Source organism: Mus caroli, chromosome 5, assembly GCF_900094665.2.
Source record: "Mus caroli chromosome 5, CAROLI_EIJ_v1.1, whole genome shotgun sequence".
Classification (NCBI taxonomy): Eukaryota; Metazoa; Chordata; class Mammalia; order Rodentia; family Muridae; genus Mus; species Mus caroli.
This window is the reverse complement of record NC_034574.1, coordinates 130,671,018-130,694,091: the sequence shown is the minus strand read 5'-3', so window position 1 is coordinate 130,694,091 and position 23,074 is coordinate 130,671,018. Positions and strand designations below refer to the sequence as shown.

The window sequence follows — 23,074 nt, the reverse complement described above, 5'->3', positions numbered from 1 at the left end:
TGTCAGCCCTGCTCGATGGCAAGAACGTCATTGCGGGAGGCCACAAGCTTGGCCTAGGACTGGAATTTCAAGCATAAATGAATATTGTACAATCGTTTAATTTTAAACCATTTTGCAGCATAGCTACCTTCACAATTTAGTGTACCTTTTAATGTTGTATGTTGGGGATGCGAGAGTTGGTGAATACCACGTTAGACCTCCAGGCTAAGGATGACTCGGCTTTAAGGTGTTTACCATTTCAGAGGTACTGCAGAAACCCCATTCCAGAAAGGGTCCTGTTTAGCTGTAGGCGTGGGTTGGGGAGGAGCCCCTGTAGAGATGCCAGGCTACAAGTGGAGAGCTGGGAACATGTGGGTCCTTTGTAAATCTGTATCCAGTCCCCAGATGAAACTGTGACTTCCCGAGCATCGAACCCTGGTGTCCAGATCCTATCTGCTCGGAAGCACGTACACACCTGCGTGAAAGGGATGTTTTTAGACCGATCCTCACGCCCTGTTCCCATCGTGCCCTGTTCCCATCCTAGCCCATCACTTACCAGTTTTACACCAAAAGTGGTCTTTAGGGTGTGGTTAGCTATTTCTTTTGTGCCATTTTAGGGTGGAGAGGGTGGGCACGATGGAGCCAGTCATTCGGGACTTAATTCTTCCTTGTGTTGTGGTGTGGTTTTCTTTCTTCTGTTTTTTTTTTTTTTTAAATTCCTTCTTTTGCAATTGCACCAGAGTATGAAATAGCTTCCGGGTTCTCCGGCTCTGAGCTGGGCCGGTGATTGTGGTCACACCCTGACAACACTAGAGATCTCAACTGACTCCTCTTGTAGTCTCACCACTATGTTTTTAACAGTTTAATGGGTACATTATAGAGTCTTCCATTTTGTGTGGAATTAGCTCCTCCCCTTCAAATGCTGTAATTAACACTACTTAAAATAAAACTTGAATAAAATACTGAAACCTCAAAAAATAAAAATTAAAAAAAAAAAAAAACCTCTGACTTTAGGGCGTGTGAGTGCAGCCAATCACATACTTTTCCTTAATTGGCCTCATTTCTTATGTATCACAGAATAGACATATCACACTATATGCAATGATTGGGTTTTAAAGATATGTGTTCTTTTGAACAGTACTCGCCTCATCTCAATATGACTAAAAACCTCCTCCATGTTAAAACAAGAGGAAGACTTGTATAATTCCTATGGTATATCACTCACTCTGAGGCTCAGGGAACATCATGGATGAAAGGATGGAAAAACTGTGAGAGCTAAGGAATCAGGGAAGTGTGTAAATAGTGTCTTCTAGCTAGAACGTTGCCATCACCATCATGAACATACAAAGACTGTGACCACCTGTGAAAGACTCATACAAAACAGATATGAAAATGGGCGAGCGACAAGTTGGGAAAGAAGAGAATATTGGTGAGGGCATATGAGAAGTTAATATGGGAGGGGAAAATAACCACATTACACTATATTCAGGCAAGAAACTGTAAAAGTCATACCAGAATTTTCACAACCAGTCCATGCAGGCATCCTGTCTACTACTGCTTGTGCGTATCTAAGAGATACCAGACAAGTGGTTGTTGTGGAGACTGTGTTTCATTAACTTGCCTTAATCTACTCCTGTGGGACCAGGTTCAGCAAGAAGAATCAGGACAGCATCAATCCTTACACGTACCTGCCCTTTGGGAGTGGACCAAGGAACTGCATTGGCATGAGGTTTGCTCTCATAAACGTGAAAGTTGCTCTTGTCAGAGTCCTGCAGAACTTCACTGTCCAGCCTTGTAAGGAAACTGAGGTCAGTGTGAATTTTCATTAAGTTATGTTTTTACGGGAGTTTTGCTTTTTAAACTGGGGTATTGATTTGCAGGAAAACATTTTGATTTAAGGAAAAATTTTTTTTGCACCATCTGTTGGAGAGTTTAAGTATTTCAGTTTTAGAGTTGTATATTTTGCTTTAAAAAGACGAGTATGAAAATTGTCTAAACTAGTACTGAGGGTACCCCTCCCCCCACCATCTCAGAGAAGAGGAGGGGAGATGAGAGAGTTATTCTGTGAGGTGGATACTAGAAGGGGTGGGCTGCTATTGGGATGTAAAAATGAATGAATAAATAAGTTAATGCAAAAATTGTCTAAACGAAGGGCTTTAGGGGGCACGTTAGTCAGTAAGGTTCTTGCCTTGAAAGCACATGGTCTTGAGTTTAATCACCATAACCCATGCAAACCAAAGCAAGCAAGCAAGCAACAAACCAACCAACCAACCAACCCAAACCACCTATCAACCAATAAAACTCAGCTATCAGCCAATCAATCAATCCACTTAATACCAACTAGGTGTGTTGGCATGCACTTGTATTCCCAGCTCCCAGCACTGAAAAAGCAGAGATCAGCAGATTCCTGGGGCTCACTAAGCAGCCAGCCTAGTAGAGTTTCTGAGCTCCAGGTCAGTGAGAGACTCTGTCTGCAAAAAGGTAGATAGTACCTAAGGAAGGACTTTGGCAGTAAAAGGAGTTTTTGTGCACTTGTAAAGCACTTTTAGCATTTGTGCATCTCTTCTTTGCATTTGTGGTTGTTGTCACTTCACTGACTGCTTCTTGTACTTAATTGCTGCAGATCCCTTTAAAATTAAGCAAACAAGGACTTCTTCAACCAGAAAACCCACTCCTTCTAAAAGTTGTGTCCAGAGATGAGACTGTAAGTGGAGTTTGATGTATAATGGTCTGTTATGATGTTGCAGCCTGTGGACCAGAAACCAATTCATATTGTGAATGGATCCAGAGATAAAGATTGCAATCATTTTGTGCACTCCTGAAGGATTCTGGGTGTTCTTTGAACTTGCTCAGTCTCTGTGAAAGTTATCTTCTGTTGAACATAAGGATGTAATGACACAAATCCAAGATAAAGATATCCAACTCCCTGGTTCTTGTGGGGCTGCCTATGTTCGCTTCATGGTTACTACTAAATACCCAGATTTCTGATGAGAAAATAAACACCAATTACTAGTTTTATTTCTGAAAATGAGCATTTTTGTACTCATGCTAATGACCAAATTTTTACCAAACCTTTTGATTTGCAGCACACTACAATGATGTACTAAGCTGAGAAGTCAATAAACATGGTGATATTGACTTTTCCTAGAGAGTTCTGGAAGAACAGCTATTTACTTCAGTTATGGCACTAATGAGATACCAAAGGAATGATTCTACCCAAGTCTAGCTTAGTGAACCAGTGCCTTTCAAGGGGTACTGACAGGGGTGAGTGGTTGCTTACACATGTATGAGTGATCCAACTTGAAGTTCCCTGAAATTGTTACTGTTTATGTAACCCGGGAGCTGGGAGCTTATGACTCTTGTAAGTTTCAGAAACTTCCTGAGACTTGTGAACTTTGTTTATATCCCGAGTCTGGTTAAGATTCATTTACTTCTGAATTTTATGTTTCTCTCTTACATTACATCCTCACCAGTTTCCCTCTGTCCACTCTTGTTACCGCTTGCTACTTTCTTTACCCACTCCTCTTCTGCTTCCCTTTAGAAAAGGGTCTCTCACCTGTCTCTCCCCACACCTGATCCTGACCTCCCATTCCTCTCCCCATCCCCTCTTCCATCAGGTTTCTTCCTCTTTCTGCCTTCCATGACTGTTTTGCCTCCTCCTAAGTGGATTCAAGAATCCTTACTTGAGCCTTCCTTCTTGCTAAACTTCTCTGTATCATGGGTATTCTGTTCTTCATGGTTAATACCCACATACAGGGAATACATACCATGCATGTCCTTCACAGTTGCGGGTAACTCCAGTTCCATGATCTAATGCCCTCTCCTGGCCTCTGTGAACACCTGCATGTGGGTGCTCTGGGTTACCTTATTCAGGATATTTTCTAGTTCCACCCATTTACCTGCAAAATTCATGATGTCCTTGCTTTTAATAGCTAAATAGTATTTCATTGTGAAAATGGGCAACCTTTTCTGTATCCATTCTTTGGTTGAGGGATGTCTTTTTTTTTCCCATTTTCTGGCTATTATGAATAAAGCTGCTATGAACATAGTGGAGCTCATGTCCTTGTATTATGGTGGAACATATTTTGGGTATATGCTTATGATCAGTATAGCTGGGTCTTAAAGTAGAACTATTTCCATTTTCAGAGAAACTGCCATATTGATTTCTAGTGTGCTTGTACAAGTTTGCATTCCCACCAGCAGTGGAGGAGGGACATCCTTGCCAGCATGTGCTCTTGCTTGAGTTTTAGGATCTAAGTCATTCTGTGCAAAGTGGGATCTCAGTGTCATTTTGATCTGCAGTTCCCTGAAGACTAAGGATGTTGAACATTTATTTAAGTGCTTCTCAGTCATTCAAGATTCCTCTGTTGCAAATTCTGTTTAGCTCTGTACCTCATTTTTTAAATTGGGTTATTTGATTTGTTGGAGTCTAACTTCTTTAGTTATTATATATTTTGGATATCAGTCCTCTGTTGGATGTAAGGTTGGTAAAGATCTTTTCTCAATCTGAAGGCTGCCATTTTGTCCTCTTGACAGTGTCCTTTGCCTTACAGAAGCTTTTCAGTTTCATGAGGTCCCATTTATCAATTGTTGATCATAGAGCCTAAGACACTGGTATTTTGTTCAGGAAATTGTTTTCTGTACCAGTGTGTTCAAGGCTCTTCTGTTAGATTTAGTGTATCTGGTTTTATGTTGAGGTCCTTGATCCAACTGGACTTGAGTTTTCTGCAGGGCAATAAATATGGAGGGCTGGCTGAGTCTGTATGCAATCCATGACATGCACATTTAAATGTTTATTTGTAAACTTCCATTACACTCCACCATCTATGCATCTCTGTCCTCAAACCCCAGTCTTCTAGTTCCCATGGCTTTAAATCTTCTCTGTCCTCGGTCCACACTTGACCCTTATGTTGTGTGTACAAGGTCTTTGGAGGTCAGTGGACTTCAGCTTGCCATGTAACTGGATGGCCTTGAACTCGTGACGCTCCTCTCTGCCCTTCCAATGTTCTGGGACTATGGAGTGCCCCACTTTTGTTTCATAAAATACTCATGAATGTTAGAAGGCAAATCACTTAATTTTACAAAATGCAATAAAAATTTAAAAGAGAATTGCATTGTATTGTTAGTTTTTTAGTGTCTTGCAAGGAGGTAATGTATAGAATTTGCCATCCTGCAAATATACTTATACTGTTAGTATTTACCTAATGTATCAAAAATGTATTTGATCATACTTTTCCACGTGTGTATACTTGCATAAGTGCACACACATGTGCATATTTACATATGTGCATACACATATCCTTGCACATTGTCCTTTGGGAGGTGTCCACTCTAGATTGTAACACAGGTCAGTCATTGGTCTCACACTCTAGGTAGGGCTGGCAGCACAGAGAGCCCAAGGGATCCCTAGTGCCTCTGTTTGTCCAAGCCTCTGCAACTATGTATGGCTCCTGGGATGATGCCCATGTGCCTGTTTGTGGGGGAATCATTTCAACTGAGACACCCAGTGGCCTTTTGGTAATTCTGTTCAGTAGTGTTAGGTTTGTAGTGTCCACACACCTTATACATTTTAGGTTCTCCCTACACATTTCTTTCTGTCAGTAGATCTATTGCACAACATGCTCTTAATTTCCATTTTGATCCCACATACACAAATAAACAAGATGTGTCTCTTTTCATTAGGGATAACTTTCTGTGACATGTTGTCCCTGAATACTGGTCTACCCTCCGACCTACTTTAGCAGCCACACATCTTTCCAAATGAGCAGTCAGCCCATGAGGCTTTTGCATGCCTCCTTGAATTTTATAGGAGGGAGCTCTGTGTTCATCTGAATCTGCTTCTCTAATTTCCTCCTGGTCTGGAAGCACAGCAGGCTCCAGGGATGCAGCCCTTGTGGAGTTCAGGCACATTTCCCTCCTTCTGTTCTCTTTACTGAAGCCTGCCCTACTCCGTCTCGAATACCTGAGAACATTCCCATTGGGAAGTTCAGGTGAGGCCTGACCTAGACCACTTACCTTTGCTTCCAACACAGGAATATCATCAGTCCACAGACAGAGACTATGAGCACAACATTGGCCAGAACCATAGTGACCTTGGCCCCCAGGTTCAGCAGTGAAGGATTCCTCTGGCTGTCTGTGTTCTCTATGACAGCTGTGGTGATGATGGAGGGACTCCTCATGGTGGTGCTGAGTCCTATTGAGAGATGAGAAGTGTGAAGACTTCTCCCTGGATGAGGGATAGATGGGTGAATGTCACATCTTGTATCCTCTGTGTGATGTGGGATGGGAAACAGCTGTCAGATTTTCACATAGGGTTGGGAACAGATGCTTAAGGCAAGACTCTAGTTGAATAAGTTCAAATGCACAGTCCTGAACTGTCCTGGCTGTGTCCGCAGATTTCCATATGGTCACAGGTAACTAAGTTAGAGAACTCCTGTGATAGTTTTCTACTTAAATGTATGTAACATCTACAGATATGAATAATTCAAGAGAGTTTGCTGCTTGGGCGTTAGAATCTGAATTTTCTCCCTAATATCTATGTCAAGAACCCAGTAAAGTAGGTATGATTTTAATCCTAGCCCAAGAGGCAGAGACAGGCAGATCTCTATGAGATAGCAGCCAGCCTGGTCTATGTGACCAATTCCACACCAAACAAAGCTGAGTGGGTCTTAATCTTAGTACTGGGGATATGGAGACATCTTTGTCCCTGTGGCTCACTGGCTAACCAACCTAGGCTCCTTGGAAAACTTAAAGGCAGTGAGAGAGCATGTCCTCTTAAAAAAAAAGTGGATGAGACCTTCGGATCTTCTTCATAATGAAATGTATGAGAAAACACACACAAACACACACATACACAAAGACTTATACACAGACACACATACAGAGTCACACACAGATAGGTACACACAGAAACAGAGTCACACACCCAGATGCACACACACACAAGCACATGTACACATAAATTCATCTGCCTTAACAGACCCACATGTTCATACACACTAAATATACCAAAAAATATATCAGAAAAAATTTTTTAGCAGTATGTGTACAGTTCAGTCCAGGGCAGGATACATTCCTTTGCTTTACAAACATTACTAGGAATAATTTTGCCAACATTTACCTATTTGCAAATTCTAGACCAGTGGTTCTCAAACTGTAAATCATTATCCCAAAATGGATTGCATAACAGGTATCATGCATATCAGATATTTATATTATGGTTCATAGCAGTAGGATAATTAAAGTTATGAAGTAGCAATGATATACTTTTATGTGTGTAGGTCCCCATATCATGAGGAACTGTATAAAAGATTTACAGTGTTAGGAACGTGGAGAAGAACTGAGCTAGACACACACATAAAATGGCTCCTTTCTCTCGCTGCCCTGAGTCTGGGCACCTGCTATCTGACTTTATATCAGGTCAATATGGCAGCTGTTGCCTGCACAGATAACTGTGCTGTGGGCATCCTCTCATAGGTTAACATTAGTACAGTCAAGAACCACCTCTTGATGTGGTGGCACATGCTCTAATGTCCACATATAGGAGGCAGAGTCGAGGCAGATTGCTGTGAGATCAAGCCAGACAGGTCTATGTAGTTAGTGTTAGGCTAGCCAGGACTACATGATGAGACCCTGGCATTAGATAGATAGATAGATAGATAGATAGATAGATAGATAGATAGAGCAAGCAAGGGGGAGAGAGAGAGAGAAAGAGAGAGGGGGAAGGAAGGAAGGAAGGAAGGAAGGAAGGAAGGAAGGAAGGAAGGAAGGAAGGAAGGAAGGAAGGAAGGAAGGAAGGAAGGAAGGAAGGAAGGAAGGAAGGAAGGAAGGAAGGAAGGAAGGAAGTACTTAAGTTAAAAGAGGGGGTGTATCCGTAGAGCAAGGTCATAAGAAACAATGCAGCAACACAGAGACCACACTGGGCCTCAGGGTTCCCAGTCCAGGGAACTGAAATTATTACTGCATCAGAGAGGCTGGACAGATCAGAAGACAGAACTGCATCATGAAAATTGGCGCCTTTTCTTTTTTATTTTCTAATTACTGAAGATCCCAAGGAGAGAAGACAGATGTGTTCTACAGAGCTATGAGAGGAAATGAGGGACTGTGGAACCATGTGGCAGTTACATTTAGGACTGGGGATATGAGAAAATCCAGTGGCACCTACTACATGTTCTGAGCACTGAAGGTTGGGGCTTTATGAGATACTGCATATAGAGCAATTAGAGCCCTGCCACAGGACCAAGAGAGTCAGCTCCACCATGCAGAACTTCATCTACCCTGAGGTCATGGGGTGAGAGTGGGCATGACTGCAGTGTAAGATTTGGAACAATAAGGGTGTGAACTATGGGGTAGGACACATGCTGATGGCCAGAGTGGAGCATGATTCTGTCAGAGCAGAGAATGACAGACCACATCAGAGGAGGCAGCAAAGGTTTGTCACAACTGCAAGGAGAGATGCTGTTGGCAGATGTGTGGGCAGAGCCAAGGGAAAAGAATATGAAAGGACGCTCAGAGATACGGAGCCTCAGATGACATCTAGGGGACAAAGAAACCATAGGTGTCAAAGCCTGAGTCATGGTGCAATGGGTTCCAGGAATAGACTGCCAAACCTTCATTCCTTCTGCTGCTTGAAGAAAAACACTGCAGAAGTGTGAACCCTGGTCAGACTCCTTCAAGTTCAGGATTCTGAGGACTCCATATGTCTGACCCTGTGTCCAGTTCAGGATGAGCCATTCATTAAAGTGCTCATGAATGAAAGTCAGGGTGGATTTGTTGATAAATTCTCCACGGTGGTGCTTCCATCCCCAGGCTATGCCTTTCTGCAGATCTTTGGCCAGTTCTGAGGGGAAGTACAAGAAGAAGGGGAAAATGATGGAGCAGCCCTAGACTCCAGAGAGGAGAGCTGGTTTGTTGACCCCATAGTCATTTTTTCTGTTGTATTCTGCTGAGTTTCCTGGGAAGGATGGGGAGAATGTGAAGGTACTTCAGGAATGAAAAGGAGAACACTGAGCATCCTGAGCCTTCATCCACAAGCAGGGGTGGACACAGGGCAGGACTGTCCCTATGGCTGGTGGTCCAGGAACGTGAGGAAAGGGTTGGGTGGGGCTCCCTCTGTGGCAGAGAAACCTGGTTGGCTCATATACCAAGCAATTGTCCACATGACAGCCCACTCTTCCAAGGCTCACTGGCCTCTTCTGTGGTTGAGGCTCTGCTAGTGAGGCCCCCATCACTCACCAGCATGCAGACATGCTACTGGCAGCAAAAGAAACAGATCCAAGCCATGGACAGAGTCCCTACAGGAAGTGAGGTCAGCAGAGCCACAGGAAGGGGAGGAAGTCCTGTATAGGCACACTGGGATGCTCAAGAGTCCAGAGAAAGCCAGGGACACGTGCGACAGATCCCGAGGCCTTCTTAGGTGGAGGATTTAGAGGAGACAAGCTCTCTGAATCTCCATCTCCCTGTAGCCAGCAACTTCCTTTAATGATCTGATTTCTTCTTTTGTCATGTTGCAGAAGATGTGTTCTTGTGGTCACTGACAAGAAGGTTGGCCCCTTGGGCACAGCTCTCATTTTTGGCTTGGAGACATGCCTGTGTCCTCTACAGGCAGGGCTCTCCTCTCTTCCACTTTGACCTTCTGCCTTGTAACTCTTTTCCATTTCCTAACAGGCTAGTAATATCTGTCTCCCTTATCTATATTTCCTCTATTCCTTACCTCCCCCTTCTTGATCTCAATCTCTATTTATGTCTCCCACCATACTGGGTGTCTGAGCCTCTCTCCAATAATCTCATGTAATGAAGTTGTCTGTATCCAAACCACTTCAGACACAACAAGGAAGGCTGAGGTGAGGAAAAACATTAAGTCCCTGGCCCTAATATGGTGACCACCTGCCCATTGCACTGCTCACCCACATCTGCTCTTTGCCCTTTTCTTGTCTTTTAGGGACCCTTTACAGTTCTCAGGAATAACCAAGGTCTCATAGATCTCATTCACCTTGGCCTGCTCCATACTATGAAGTCTCCAACTTCGCTCAACTTCTTGGTCGATGACTCTAAAGCTACTCCAGTTTCTAAAGGAGACTTTCAACCTTCTGTTCCCCCCACCATAATACTCACTCAGAAGAGCACATGTCACATTACAGCCACAGGATGATTGACTAGACTTTAGTCACACTGAATTCTTATTGTCTTCCTCTCCACCGAGAGATGTCTGTCAGCCTGTTCAGTGCAGCCTCTGAAGAGGCTCTTTCCACAAAGCTCTTGAGTGACTCCCTCTAGTTATGGTTACACAAGAACCTTCTTTGGACTAAGTGGGCAAAGATGGCCCACATGACCCATGTGTCACTCAACATATAAGGCCTGGGAAAAGACTGACAGTGGACACAGCTGGCCTGTGACTTGGGTGGAGACATGAGAGGCTGTGGTGGCCTAAGTGCTGGTTCTAAGGAGGTTCATCCTACCCTTCCACAGGACACAGTTCCGTCAGCTCCCTGAATTGCAGGAAGACATGATTGTAGCAGAGGGAGTGGCATCATTCTCCCTGAGTGACATGTGCAGAGGCCTCTTCCCATTTCCTTAGCTTTCCTGGCATTGATTGCCTTATTCATGCTTCCCTGTAGCTGGCTATGCAGCCTGCCCTCTCCCATATATGCTTTCTGTCTCATTCTGAACATAGAACCTTGGATTCTGTGCATACCAGGCAAGGAAGTACTCTACCAGATGAACGTCTTTAGCCTCAGTATGCTCTATGAGGATTCTCTCATAGTCAGATTCCTCATCTCCAGATTTCATCTACCTTTCCCTTACTCTCTAGGCTCTCTTGGTAATGGTGACTCAATTGCTATTGTAAGAAGGGGATGGACTTGAAAAGACTGTCATAGCTCTGGTGGGTTCTACAGACCAGCTGCCCCTTACGCCCTGCTCCACTGCTGCCACCTGCTGGCTTCTTAATACAAATTCATGTGCTCTCTTCTAGTTTCATGTTTTTGACTCTGTTGAATTGGGAAGAGACAAATAAATGCATCTCTCTGAGTTTGAAGCTAGCCTGGTCTACATATCCAATTTTGTGGCAACAAGCACTACATATTAAAAATTTGTCTTGATAAAGCAACACAAAACAAACTAAAACAACAAACAAGTAAAAAAAATCAAAACCAAAAGTAAACCAAACCAAAATAACAAGACTGCACATATCAAAATACCAAGAAACCAAGCAAAGAAACCCAAGGTTGATAATCAAGTTGGATGATGACCAGAATCACAATGACTGAGGGTGTCCTCTGGACTCCACATACCTCAACAAACAATTTATTACACACACATACACCTGTAAACACACACACACACAGACAGACACACACACACACACACACACACACACACACAGAAACCATTCAAGCCATCTTTAACAGTTCCTTGTCTTCCACAAATTTACCCAGTCTTCCTCTTGAGTAAACATGTCCTCCCTCAGACCATACTCAGTGACTCCAGACTTCAATTCCTGACAGTGTCCATGACCTTCTTATTTCTCTTTGATTCCTCCCATTCCTGAAACACCCCTCAGATAACACTGGGCCCTGACAGAGTGGATAACCTCATGGATGAAAAGTATACCTCTCTTCTCCATTTCTCTCACACTGAGATGTCAGTGCTTTTAAGTTCAGACTACATTTTAGAGAACCTGACTTGAGTTTGAACTCAGGTAAACTAAAGGGCTGGAACCTAGCACTAGTTTCCAACTTGCCCCCCCCCAACAAAACTTGAGCAAATCTCCAGTCTCTAGGTTAATCCCCAGCAAGACCAGTGACTCCAAGTTATTCCCCCAACAAACCTGCACCTTCAGGTTACAAGCTCACCCCCTAATGACCACCAATGCAGAAAGGAGGAGAAATTAAGTTTATTATGTGTCTCCCAGCATCAGCCAATTATGTTAAAGGCCACAGCAGCTTTCCAATTAGATGTTTGCACATGTACTCCCTGTTTGCTGCTTACTATAAAGCCTTGCCCGATGCCCATGATCATAGATTCAGAGGTGAGGAGGACATAACATCTGTCCTAACACCAGGAGTAACAGGAGCCAGCGAGAACCAGGCTCGCAGGAACTCCAGCAGACCAGTGGCACTAGTTTCTTCCAGTATGTCTGGACCGGGGTCCTGAGCAATCCTTGGGTGCAAACTCAGCAGCTAGTCCCACAACTAGAGGAAGCTCCTCTCCCAGGTGCTGTAACATGCCCAGGATCACAGGATCAGAGGTGAGGAGGACACAACATCTGTCCCAAAACTGGGAGTAACGGGTTCAAGTGAGAACCAGGATCACAGGAACTCTGACAGAAGAGTGGCACAAGTTCCTTCCAGTCTGTAATGGGCCAGGGTCCTGAGCAGACTTTGGGCACAAACTCCACAGCCAGTCTCACAACATCCAGAGGAAGCTCCACTCCCAGGCACTCTAACACGCCCAGAATCACAGGATCACAGGATAACAGGAGCTTGGTCACACCAGGATCTCAGGGTCCCACAGGCAACTTGACTCCCAGGAACTCTGACACACCCAAGATCTCAGGATCACAGGATCACAGAATCACAGGATCACAGGGACAGATTGACTCTGAGGAGGTCTGACACAACCAGGATCATAGGAAGGACAGGCTCCAGTCAGATATAGCCAGGGCAGGTAGCACTAGAGATAACCAGATGGCAGGAGGCAAGCGTAAGAACAGAAGCAACAGAAACCAAGGTTACTTGGCATCATCAGAACCCAATTCTTCCACCATAGCAAGTCCTGGATACACCATCACACTGGAAAAGCAAGATTCAGATCTAAAAATCACTTTTCATGATGATGATAGAGGACTTTAAGACAGAAATAAATAATTCCCTTACCCAGGTAAACAGCTAGAAGCCCTTAAATAGGAAACACTAATAATAATAATATTAATAATAATAATAATAATCCCTTAAGGAATTACAGGAAAACACAACAAAACAGGCAAAGAAAATGAACAAAACCATCCAGAATCTAAAAAATGGAACTAGAAGCAATAAATAAATCACAGAGGTTGACAACCCTGGATTAGAAAACCTAGGAAAGAGATCAGGAGTCATAGATGCAAGCATCACCAACAGATTATAAGAGATAGAAGAAGGTGTTCGCAGCCTTCGCAGCACCACCGCTCTCTAATGCCAGCACCACCTCTCCCTTGCAGAGCTCCAGCCGAAGGAGAAGTGGGGGTAAGGAGGTGTCTGTACTATGGCTCGTACAAAGCAGAGTGCCCGCAAATCCATACTGGTGGTAAAGCACCCAGGAAACAACTGGCTACAAAAGCCACTTGCAAGAGTGCGCCCTCTACTGGAGGGGTGAAGAAACCATCGTTACAGGCCTGGTACTGTGGCACTCCGTGAAATCAGACGCTATCAGAAGTCCACTGAACTTCTGATTAGCAAGCTCCCCTTTCAACGTCTGGTGTGAGAAATTGCTCAGGACTTCAAAACAGATCTGTGCTTCCAGAGTGCAGCTATTGGTGCTTTGCAGGAGGCAAGTGAGGCCTATCTGGTTGGCCATTTTGAAGATAGCAATCTGTGTGCTATCCATGCCAAACGTGTAACAATTATGCCAAAAGATCTCCAGCTAGCACGCCGCACACGCGGAGAACGTGCTTAAGAGTCCACTATGAGGGGAAACATTTCATTCTCAAAAAAAAAAAAAATGTTTTTTCCTCTTCTTCCTGTTATCAGTAGTTCTGAATGCTAGATATTTTTTCCATGGGGTCAAAGGTACCTAAATATCTGATTGCAAGTGGAAACAAAGAGGACAGAATCAGGCATTGGCAGTTTCTCCACGTTTATTTGTGTGTGAATTTTTAGTATAAGTGCAAGATGTAAAGCATTAATGCAAGCAAAATGTTTCAGTGAACACATTTCAACAGTTCAACTATATAACAATTATAAATAAATCTGTTAAATTTTTCTGGACAATGCCAGCATTTGGATTTTTAAAAAATAAGTAAATTTCTTATTGACGGCAAGAGAGAGAGAGAGAGAGAGAAGAAAAAGAAAGATATAGAATATACCATAGAAAACATTGAAACAACAGTCAAAGAAAACACAAAAAGCAAAAGGCTCCTAACCCAAAACATCCAGGAAATCCAGGACACAATGAGAAGACCAAACCTACAGATAATAGGTATTGAAGAGAGGGAAGATTCCCAACTTAAAGGGTCAGGAAATATCTTCAACAGAGCTAAACAAAGAATTCTCACCTGAGGAATACCGAATGGCTGAGAAGCACCTGAAAAAAATGTTCAACATCCTTAATCATCAGGGAAATGCAAATCAAAACAACCCTGAGATTCCACCTCACACCAGTCAGAATGGCTACTGCTTGTGGACGTTGTACATCGTGGTGCGCACTAGGCTCCGCACCACGATGTACAACGTCCACAAGCAGGGCAAGAGAGAGAGAGAGAGAGAGAAGAAAAAGAAAGATATAGAATATACCATAGAAAACATTGAAACAACAGTCAAAGAAAACACAAAAAGCAAAAGGCTCCTAACCCAAAACATCCAGGAAATCCAGGACACAATGAGAAGACCAAACCTACGGATAATAGGTATAGATGAGAATGAAGATTTTTCAACTTAAAGGGCCAGCAAATATCTTCAACAAAATTATAGAAGAAAACTTCCCTAACCTAAAGAAAGAGATGTCCATGAACATACAAGAAGCCTACAGAACTCCAAATAGACTGGACCAGAAAAGAAATTCCTCTCGTCACATAATAATCAAAACACCAAATGCACTAAACAAAGAAAGAATTTTAAAAGCAGTAAGGGAGAAAGGTCAAGTAACATATAAAGACAGGCCTATCATAATTACACCAGACTTCTCTCCAGAGAATATGAAAACTAGACAATCCTGGGAAGATGTCATAAGAAACCACATGTGCCAGCCCAGCAAAACTCTCAAATGCCATAGATGGAGAAAACAAGATATTCCATGACAAAACCAAATTTACACAATATCTTTCCACATATCCAGCTCTACAAAGGATAATAGATGGAAAACACCAACACAAGGAGGGAAACTACACCCTCAAAAATGCAAGATAGTAATTTTGCAACAAACCTAAAAGAGGATAGTCACACAAACATAATTCCCCCTCTAACAACAAAAATAACAGGAAGTAACAATCACTTTTCCTTAATATCTCTTAACATGAACATTAATATTACCAACGTATCCTAATCAATTGAAATTCAAAAATATGAGGAGTTAGAAATTTGTTTGCTGTTATCCAGTGGTCTCTCTAAGTTGGTAATGGGAGAAATATGTACAATATTGTACAATCGTATGCACTTTCTTCTTTTGTGTACATGACAGTGTCTTGCTGCATACCACATAATGGTCATGACATCATGCTTCTCCTATCTCAGCCTCTCTATTAGTAGAATTGTTTATTTGGCCAGGCAGTGGTGGTGCATGCCTTTAATCCCAGCACTTGGGAGGCAGAGGCAGAGGCAGGTGGATTTCTGAGTTTGAGGCCAGCCTGGTCTACAAAGTGAGTTCCAGGACAGCCAAGGCTACACAGAGAAACCCTGTCTCGAAAAAAACAACAACAAAAAAAAATGTTTGATTTTTTTTTTTTACACTATACTATGGTTTTCAGAACATTTTACATATTTCAAAATTATTTATACAGCCAAAAGAAACATAGACAATTAATTTGTTAGGTGGCTTGTAAGAGAGCAACAAAGAGTGAGACTGAGTGTTTTGCTAGATATTTATAATTATTGTATCAATTTTGAAGAATAGGACCTCATAAGTTAGTCTACTTCTGAGATGAATGCTTTTCAAAATCATCACAGCCAATGAAACAGAATCTTATCCTCACCTAATATCTGTGCCACCCTCCAAGCAGAACCATTGCATATTGAAATAGTTGATGAATGACTTCATGGATACACCATCTTAATACACACACCATTTCTTAAATGAATATAACCTGTTCCCTCTGGGCTAAGAATGAAGACAATCACTCAAGTCAAATAGCTTTGACCATAGCAGGAAATCTGTATCCAAATTGTGCCTGCAATCCATTCCTTTGCACAGCAGAACTGTCAACTCTTAGCTTAGCTACTATGGAGATAAAATCCTTTGGTGATGTAAGGGACATTGAAGTACAGCCTTATTACAATTAATTCCAATGTCTAAAAATTGCTTATTTTAGATTTATACCACAGTGAGGACCAAGATTTTAAGCTCTACTAAAAACAAAACAAAACAAAACAAAAACAAACAAACAAACAAAAAAGGCTTTATCTATTTATGTTCATTTAATAACATGTCCATCATTTTAAAGATTGGTATAAAAATACATATTGTTTTGAATGTAATAATAAATAAGCAAATAAATAAATAAATTTTTAAAAAGGAAGAAAAAAACCTTGTCTTGATAGACATCCGGGGCTCCCCCGCCACCAAAACTGTTCTGTGTGACAGTGGTGCATTGGAGGGAAGGGCAAGCTCAATAGAATAAAGACCCTGCTGGGAGTTGCATCAGATCGGCTCCTGTCTGTGTTTTAGGGGATCACTAACATTTTCTTGACACAACAGTACCACCCACCCACACACTGCTTGATATTTCTTCCCTAGTGACATAACAGAGAGACCAGATGGAACCCCAAGTACATCACCCAAACTGGGGCCTGGGGAGTGTGGAAGAGATATTAGAAAGGGTGGCAGAAGGATGGTGGCAGGTAGTTGTGGGACAGTAAACTGTGCCCCCCCACACACACACACACAGACACACACACACATACACACACACAGGAAATGTTGAGAGGATTAAGAACCCCCCCCAGCAATTATCATAATTGAAAACGGTAGGTGTTTAAATTTACTCCCAACCTGATTGCTATCCTGAAACACATGATTACAATACCTCATGAAGAGGACTATAACAATCTGTCTCAAAGGGGCAACACCCAAAGCCCCTCCACATGCAAATGAGACATCCTTAAAATCTCAGAACAAGCTAATAGAAAGTATTTGTCTTTAGACCCCAACCAACCACAATATGTTTATAAGATCCTATCCACAAGGAATAAAGTGTATGAGTTATTTCACCAACGTCCCTCTGAGAGTGTCTGTCTATGAACTGTACCACCATATGGGAAGAGTATTATCTTGTGAGGCATTTGTCATTGGAAGCCTCATGATCCCTCATTTGCTAAAAGGTATAATTAACCCCGTGAGCAAACAGGGAAGAGCACAATCTGGCTCAGGACCAGAGACATACAGAATGACCAGGATTCTTAGGACAGAACATCAGAGCTCACATGGAAGAAGTGGGCGTTTTCTTTTTATCCATGCCCAAGAACATGGATATTTGACAGAACAGTCCTGCAGCCATGCATATTGTAACCCAGGAAGAAGCGTTTGAAGGGATAGGATGCTGATGGGTGTTCACCAAACACTACTTTGATGTAAACTCTCCACCCTGTTGAGAGAACCAGGCACCGGGAGGTCTTTTAGCTGGGAACAAACAGATAATGTCTCACCAGGAGCATGGGGATGACCCCAAGAGAGAAAAGACAATTGTCCAGAGTCAGTTTTATCTGTATACAATTTGGGTCCAGAGGGCTCAAACACAGGTCATTGGGCTAGGCATCAGGCTCCATTTCCCACTGAGATATCTCACTAGTACACACTATTATTTGTTATTATTATGTAATTTGAAACACTTCATTTAAAATACATTTAGGAAATATTATGAACATGATTTTATCTCCTTGAAAAATCCCTGTTGCTTTAAAAGACATGATCTTCCATTGGCCTGGGACTCACCAATTAGGATAGACTGGATGGACAACCAACCTGTGACTCTGCCTGTCTCTTGCTCAGGATTACAAATTTCTGGCACATCCATGGTTTATAATGTGGGGGCTTTGGATCACACACAGGTTGTCCTACCAATGTGCAGTGGTTCTCTGACTGAATCATCTCTCTGACTCCTTTGCATGCCTCTCATAATAAACTTCCCAACAACCCCTCAGCTGCCCCTTGGGGTGACAAGCACTCACCTGGCTGGGGTTTAGGCTTTAGTGTGCTGGCCTGTAAGAGAAGAAACTGTCAGTTGTGTCAGCCATGCTGGCTCTCCATCCTGCCTCTCAGCTGTTCTCTGTGTTCAGACAACGAGAGGGGCCCAGTGCAGAAAAGAGCTCTGCTATAGCCAGGCAGGCACAGGTCTGAGAATCAACAGGACCTGAGGCCAGTTGTCAGCTGACCTTCTGTACCACACAGCAAGTCAGAGCAATGTCTAGTAGTGTATTGATCCATGTCCTATCTCCCTTTCCTTCCTTCCCCTACTCTGACCTCTTGACACATCTCTGCCTCTCTGCTCTGTACTCACTATGTCTCCCTTTTTCCTCCCTGGGAATTATCTCTCTAGCTCTCCCTCTCAGTGCAGGCCACTGCACCCTGAAGATTCACCTCATGATTTGATTCCCAGTCAGACTTCTGCTGTCTCTCAGGCTGCCACTTGCTCTCCTCTCAGCTTTTCTTCTTACTGTACAGGAGGGATGAGCCTGGCTGAAACCCATGAAACCCACATTTAAATGTTTATCTGTAAACTTCCATTACACTCCACCATCTATGCATCTCTGTCCTTATCCCAGATTCTTCTATTTTTTGTGGCTTTTAATCTGCTCTGACCTCAGTTCACACTTGGCCCTTGTGTCATGCGTACAAGGTCTTTGGAGCACAGTGGCCCACAGCATGCTGTATAACTGCTAGTGGCCTGGAATTCCTGATGTTCCTCTCTTCCCTTCACATGTGCTGGGATTATGGTGTCCCCTGCTGTGTCCCCATTTTTGTTTCTTAAAATACTCATGCATGTTAGGAGGCAAATCATTTAGTTTTACAAAAATTCAATTGGAATTTGAAAATGAATTGCATTGTATTTTTACTTATTTTTTGTTGTAAGAAGGCAACGTATAGATACTCCCATTTTGCAGTTAAGAAATATCTAAAATTTATTATCTCCCTACTTTTTACCATTTATTTTTGGCTGGTATGAGTATGTATGTACATATTAGCATATGTGAACTCACTTGTGGATGTGAGAGGATAACCTTAACGTTACCCTGCAGGAAGTGTCCCCCTTGATTTTGAGGCAGGGCTTTCAGCTCAACCCATTAGTCAAGTTTAGCAGTAAATTGAGCACCAGAAAGCCTAATGTCTCTGCCTGTTCAAGTATCTGCCCACATGGCCAACTTTGTACATGGGTCCTGGGATTTGAACTCATGTATTCATGTTTGTGCAGCAAGCATTTTACCAACTGAGTCAGCTTGCCGACTGTTCTGTATTTTCTCTCTGCAGTGTTTTGGTTTTAGTATACAGATCTTTCTCCTTTGTTAGCAGAGTTTTTTCTACACATTATCTTTTCACTTATGAGTGCACTAGACATCATGCTCTTAATTTCCGTTTTGATCACACATACCCAACTCAGAGAGGTGTCTCTTTTCATAGGTGTCAATTCCTGTGACACGTTGTCCCAGAATGCTAGTCTGCATTCAGATCTGAATTAGCAGCCACAGCTCTTTCCAAATGAGCAGTCAGCCCCTGAGGTTCCTGCATGCCTCCTTGAGTTACAGAGGAGCAGGCTCTGTGTTCATCTGCATCTGCTCCTCTAATTTCCAGCTGGCCTGGAAGGACAGCAGGCTCCAGGGAAGCAGTGGAATGCAGGCACATTTTCCTTCTTCCCTGGACAAGCCCGATCTTCTCCAGCTCCCACAACTGAGAACACTCCCAATGGGAAGCTCTGGTGAAGCCAGTCCTGGACAACTTACCTTTTCTTCCACCCGAGGAAGATCATGAATCTGTAGAGGGCGATTATGAGCACAACTTTGGCCAGCACCATCATGACCATGGCTCCCAGGTTCATCAGCGAAAGATATTTCTGGCCCACTGTGCCCTCCAGGCTGCAGAGGTGATGATAGAGGGGATCTTCATGGTGGTACTGAGTGCTGTGGAAAGATGAAAAGTGAGCAGACCCTCTCTGGGTGAGGGAGGAATGGGTGAGTGTCTCATCTCTCCTGTATGGAATGTGGGATAGGGAACAGCTGTCAGAAGTTTACAAGGGGAAGAGAATAAATGCTTAAGTCTCTGGGAGAGCAAGCTCAAATGCATGTTCTCCAGGGGTCTTGATATATGTCTTCAGATTATCATTTGGTCACAGATAACTAAGTCATAGAAATACAGTTGTTTTGTCATAAATATATGTAACATCCAGAGATCTTTCAGTCAATAGAGTATTTGCTGCTCAGACTTTAGAACATGAGACTGAGCCCTAGTATCCATATGAAGAACCCAGATGAAATGAGCACAGCCTTTAGTCTTAACCTTAGGGGCAGAGATAGGCAGAGACTCTGTGAGTTCAATGCCAGCCTCCTTTATATATTGAGTTCCAAACTTAACAAAGCTGAGTAAGTTTGATTAAGTCTAATTCCAGTTCTGAAAAGGTGAAGACAGGTAGATCGCAAGTGCTTGCTGGTCATAAAACCTAGTCCTGACACACCAGAAAGCAGTGAGAGACCCTGACTCAAAAACTAAGATGGAGACTTGAAGGTGTTCTCTCACCTCCTCCAAGATGGGAAGAAGTGAACACATATATACATAGACACACACACACAAATTTACACTGACAAACCCACATGTACACACACACACTTAATACTTTATATTATTATTATTTAAAATTATTTAAAAAATTAGAGCATAAAGAATATTATTTTATGTATAAGATTAAAACTCAGTGCAGGGCAGAATAGAATAATTTGCTCTACAAATATCAGTATAATTAATTTCTACATCCTTTACTAACTGGAAAGTCTAGAATCGTGAAACATTTTTCCCCCTGAGCCCTGGAAACTGCTGTTTTTCATTACATCAAGTCAAAATGGCAGCTATAGACTGCACACAAAATTATCATGAGGGCATCCTCTCACAGGTTGACTTACTACAGTCAAGATCCATTGGTGGGCATGGTGGCATATGCATCAAATCTTAGTACTTGGGAACACAGAGGCAGGCAGATTTCTGTGAGTTCAAGGACAGCCTGGTCCACATAGTGGGTTCCAATACAACCAGGACTGTAGTGAGATCCTGTCTTCTAAAAAGAACAAACAAGATCCAGGGAGCAATGTCATGATCAACAGCAAAATATATAGAGTCCACCAGGTCCTATAGGGACATGTGATGGGAGGGAGCAGTAATGGCCACAGAGTAACAAGATTGGTTCTCCAGGTCTCATGTGTTTGAGATTCCAATTACTTATGCATTAGAGGAGCTGCAGGGATCAGAAGACAGGGCAGCCACATTGTGAAAATGGGGGCTTTGTTATTGAAGAGCTGGGGGTCTTATGTGGGAGAGGTGAAGGCACTGAAGGACACAGGGAGTAAGTGAATAGAGAGGAGACAAGACAGTGGATATGGAGACATGACAGACATGTCCTGGGGAGTTAGGAGGGGAAATGAGGGACTGTAAGGACAGCTGGAAGTTTACAGTTGGCCCATAGAACATCAAGAACACCCAATGGAATCTACTATATCTTTTGGCCTTAGGTTGGAACTATGTGTAGAAGCTGCATAAGGGGACCAATTGCAGCCCCACCACAGGACCAAGAGAGCCAGCTCCATTGTGCAAAAGTTCATCTACCCTGATGTCATAGGGAAGGGTAGACCTTGGCAGCATAGAGGTAAGAATTGGAACAAAAAGAGTGTGAGACAGGGGTGGAGCACATGCTGAAGCCTAGACTGGTATGTGGTTCTGTCTGAGAAGACAATGACAGACTATGGCAGAGGAGGCAGCAAATACTTGTCAAAACTGCAAGGAAAGATGCTGCTGACAGAGCTAAGGGAAAGGAATATGAAACGAAACTCAGAGTTGAGAAGCCTGAGGTGACATTTAGGGACAAGCAAGCCACAGGTTTCAAAACCTGAGCCATAGCCTGAGCTGTGCCCCAGCAACCAGCTGAAACCCAATCATGCCTTTTGTTGTTCACAGATAAACTCGGCAGAAGTATATAGCCTGGTTATTCTCCTTCAAGTTAAAGATTCTGAGGACTCCAGATGTCTGACCCTGTGTCTAGTTCAGGATGAGTTGGACCTTGAAGTGCTCATAGGTGGAAGGCAGGCTAGAGCTGTAGATGAATTCCCCATGAAAGTGTTTCTCCCCAGGCTATGTTCATCTGCAGATCCTTGGCCAACTCCAGTACAAGTAGAAGAAGGGGATCTCAATGGAGACACCTGGACTCCAGAGAGTAGAGCTGGTTAGTTGGCCCCAATGGTATTTTCCCTGTTGGATCCTGCAGAATTCTCTGGGAAGGACAGGGAGAATCTGAAGTCACTGTAGGGGCCAGTGACAGGGGACAGTTGGAAAGGACAACACAGAGCATCCTGAGTCTTCATCAATATGCAGGGGTGGGACACAGGGCAGGACTGTCCCTATGACTGGTGAGACAGGAAAGCAAGGGAAAGATTGGTCTGGGCTCCCTCTGAGGGATGAGCTCTCTTGAGGCAGAGATGCTTGGCAGGTTCCTCTAGCAGACTCCTGTCCACTTGAAACCCACTGTCCCCTCCTATGTTTAATTCTTTGCTAATGAGGTCCTCACCACTCACCAGCATGCAAACAAGTGGCTGACAGCAGAAGAAGCAGGAACCAAGCCATAGCCAGAGACCCTCCAGGAAGCAAGATCAGCAGAGCCATCAGGAATGGGGGATGCCCTGTATAGGGACATAGGGGTGCTCAGGAGTCCAGAGAGAACCAGGGAAACGTGAGACAGATCCCCAGCCTTCACATGTGGAGGGCTGAGTCAGGGCAGGTCCTCTCCATCTCCACCTCCTTGTGCCCAGCAACTTCCTTTATTATTTGGCTTCTTGTTTTCTGATGTTGCAGAAGATCTTCCTTTGTGGTCACTGACAACATAACTGGGCTCTGGGCCCAGCTCCCATTGTTGGCTGGGAGACATGGATTAGACCTTGGCATGACTGGTTCTCCTCTCTTCTACCTTTTGCCGTATCTACTCTTTTCCATTTCCTAAATA

The 23,074-nt window shown here is 43.2% G+C and overlaps 1 protein-coding gene and 3 pseudogenes across 3 annotated transcripts in view; 2 read left to right on the top strand and 2 right to left on the bottom strand.

The window, feature by feature from the left end:
- Positions 1 to 3,007, top strand: part of LOC110294771 (cytochrome P450 3A13) — a 60,072-nt gene extending 57,065 nt beyond the window's left edge. For all 3 annotated transcript variants that reach the window (XM_021163232.2, XM_021163231.2, XM_029477949.1), the window contains 2 exons: positions 1,625 to 1,787; positions 2,603 to 3,007. In XM_021163232.2, coding sequence (XP_021018891.1) covers positions 1,625 to 1,787; positions 2,603 to 2,698 — 259 coding nt within the window. In that variant the 3' untranslated portion in view covers positions 2,699 to 3,007. The remainder of the gene's footprint in view (positions 1 to 1,624; positions 1,788 to 2,602) is intronic.
- Positions 3,008 to 5,990: 2,983 nt separating this feature from the next.
- LOC110294979 lies at positions 5,991 to 9,985 on the bottom strand (annotated as a pseudogene).
- Positions 9,986 to 13,221: 3,236 nt separating this feature from the next.
- LOC110294314 lies at positions 13,222 to 13,632 on the top strand (annotated as a pseudogene).
- Positions 13,633 to 18,071: 4,439 nt separating this feature from the next.
- LOC110294978 lies at positions 18,072 to 22,737 on the bottom strand (annotated as a pseudogene).
- Between the last annotated feature and the right edge of the window lie 337 nt (positions 22,738 to 23,074).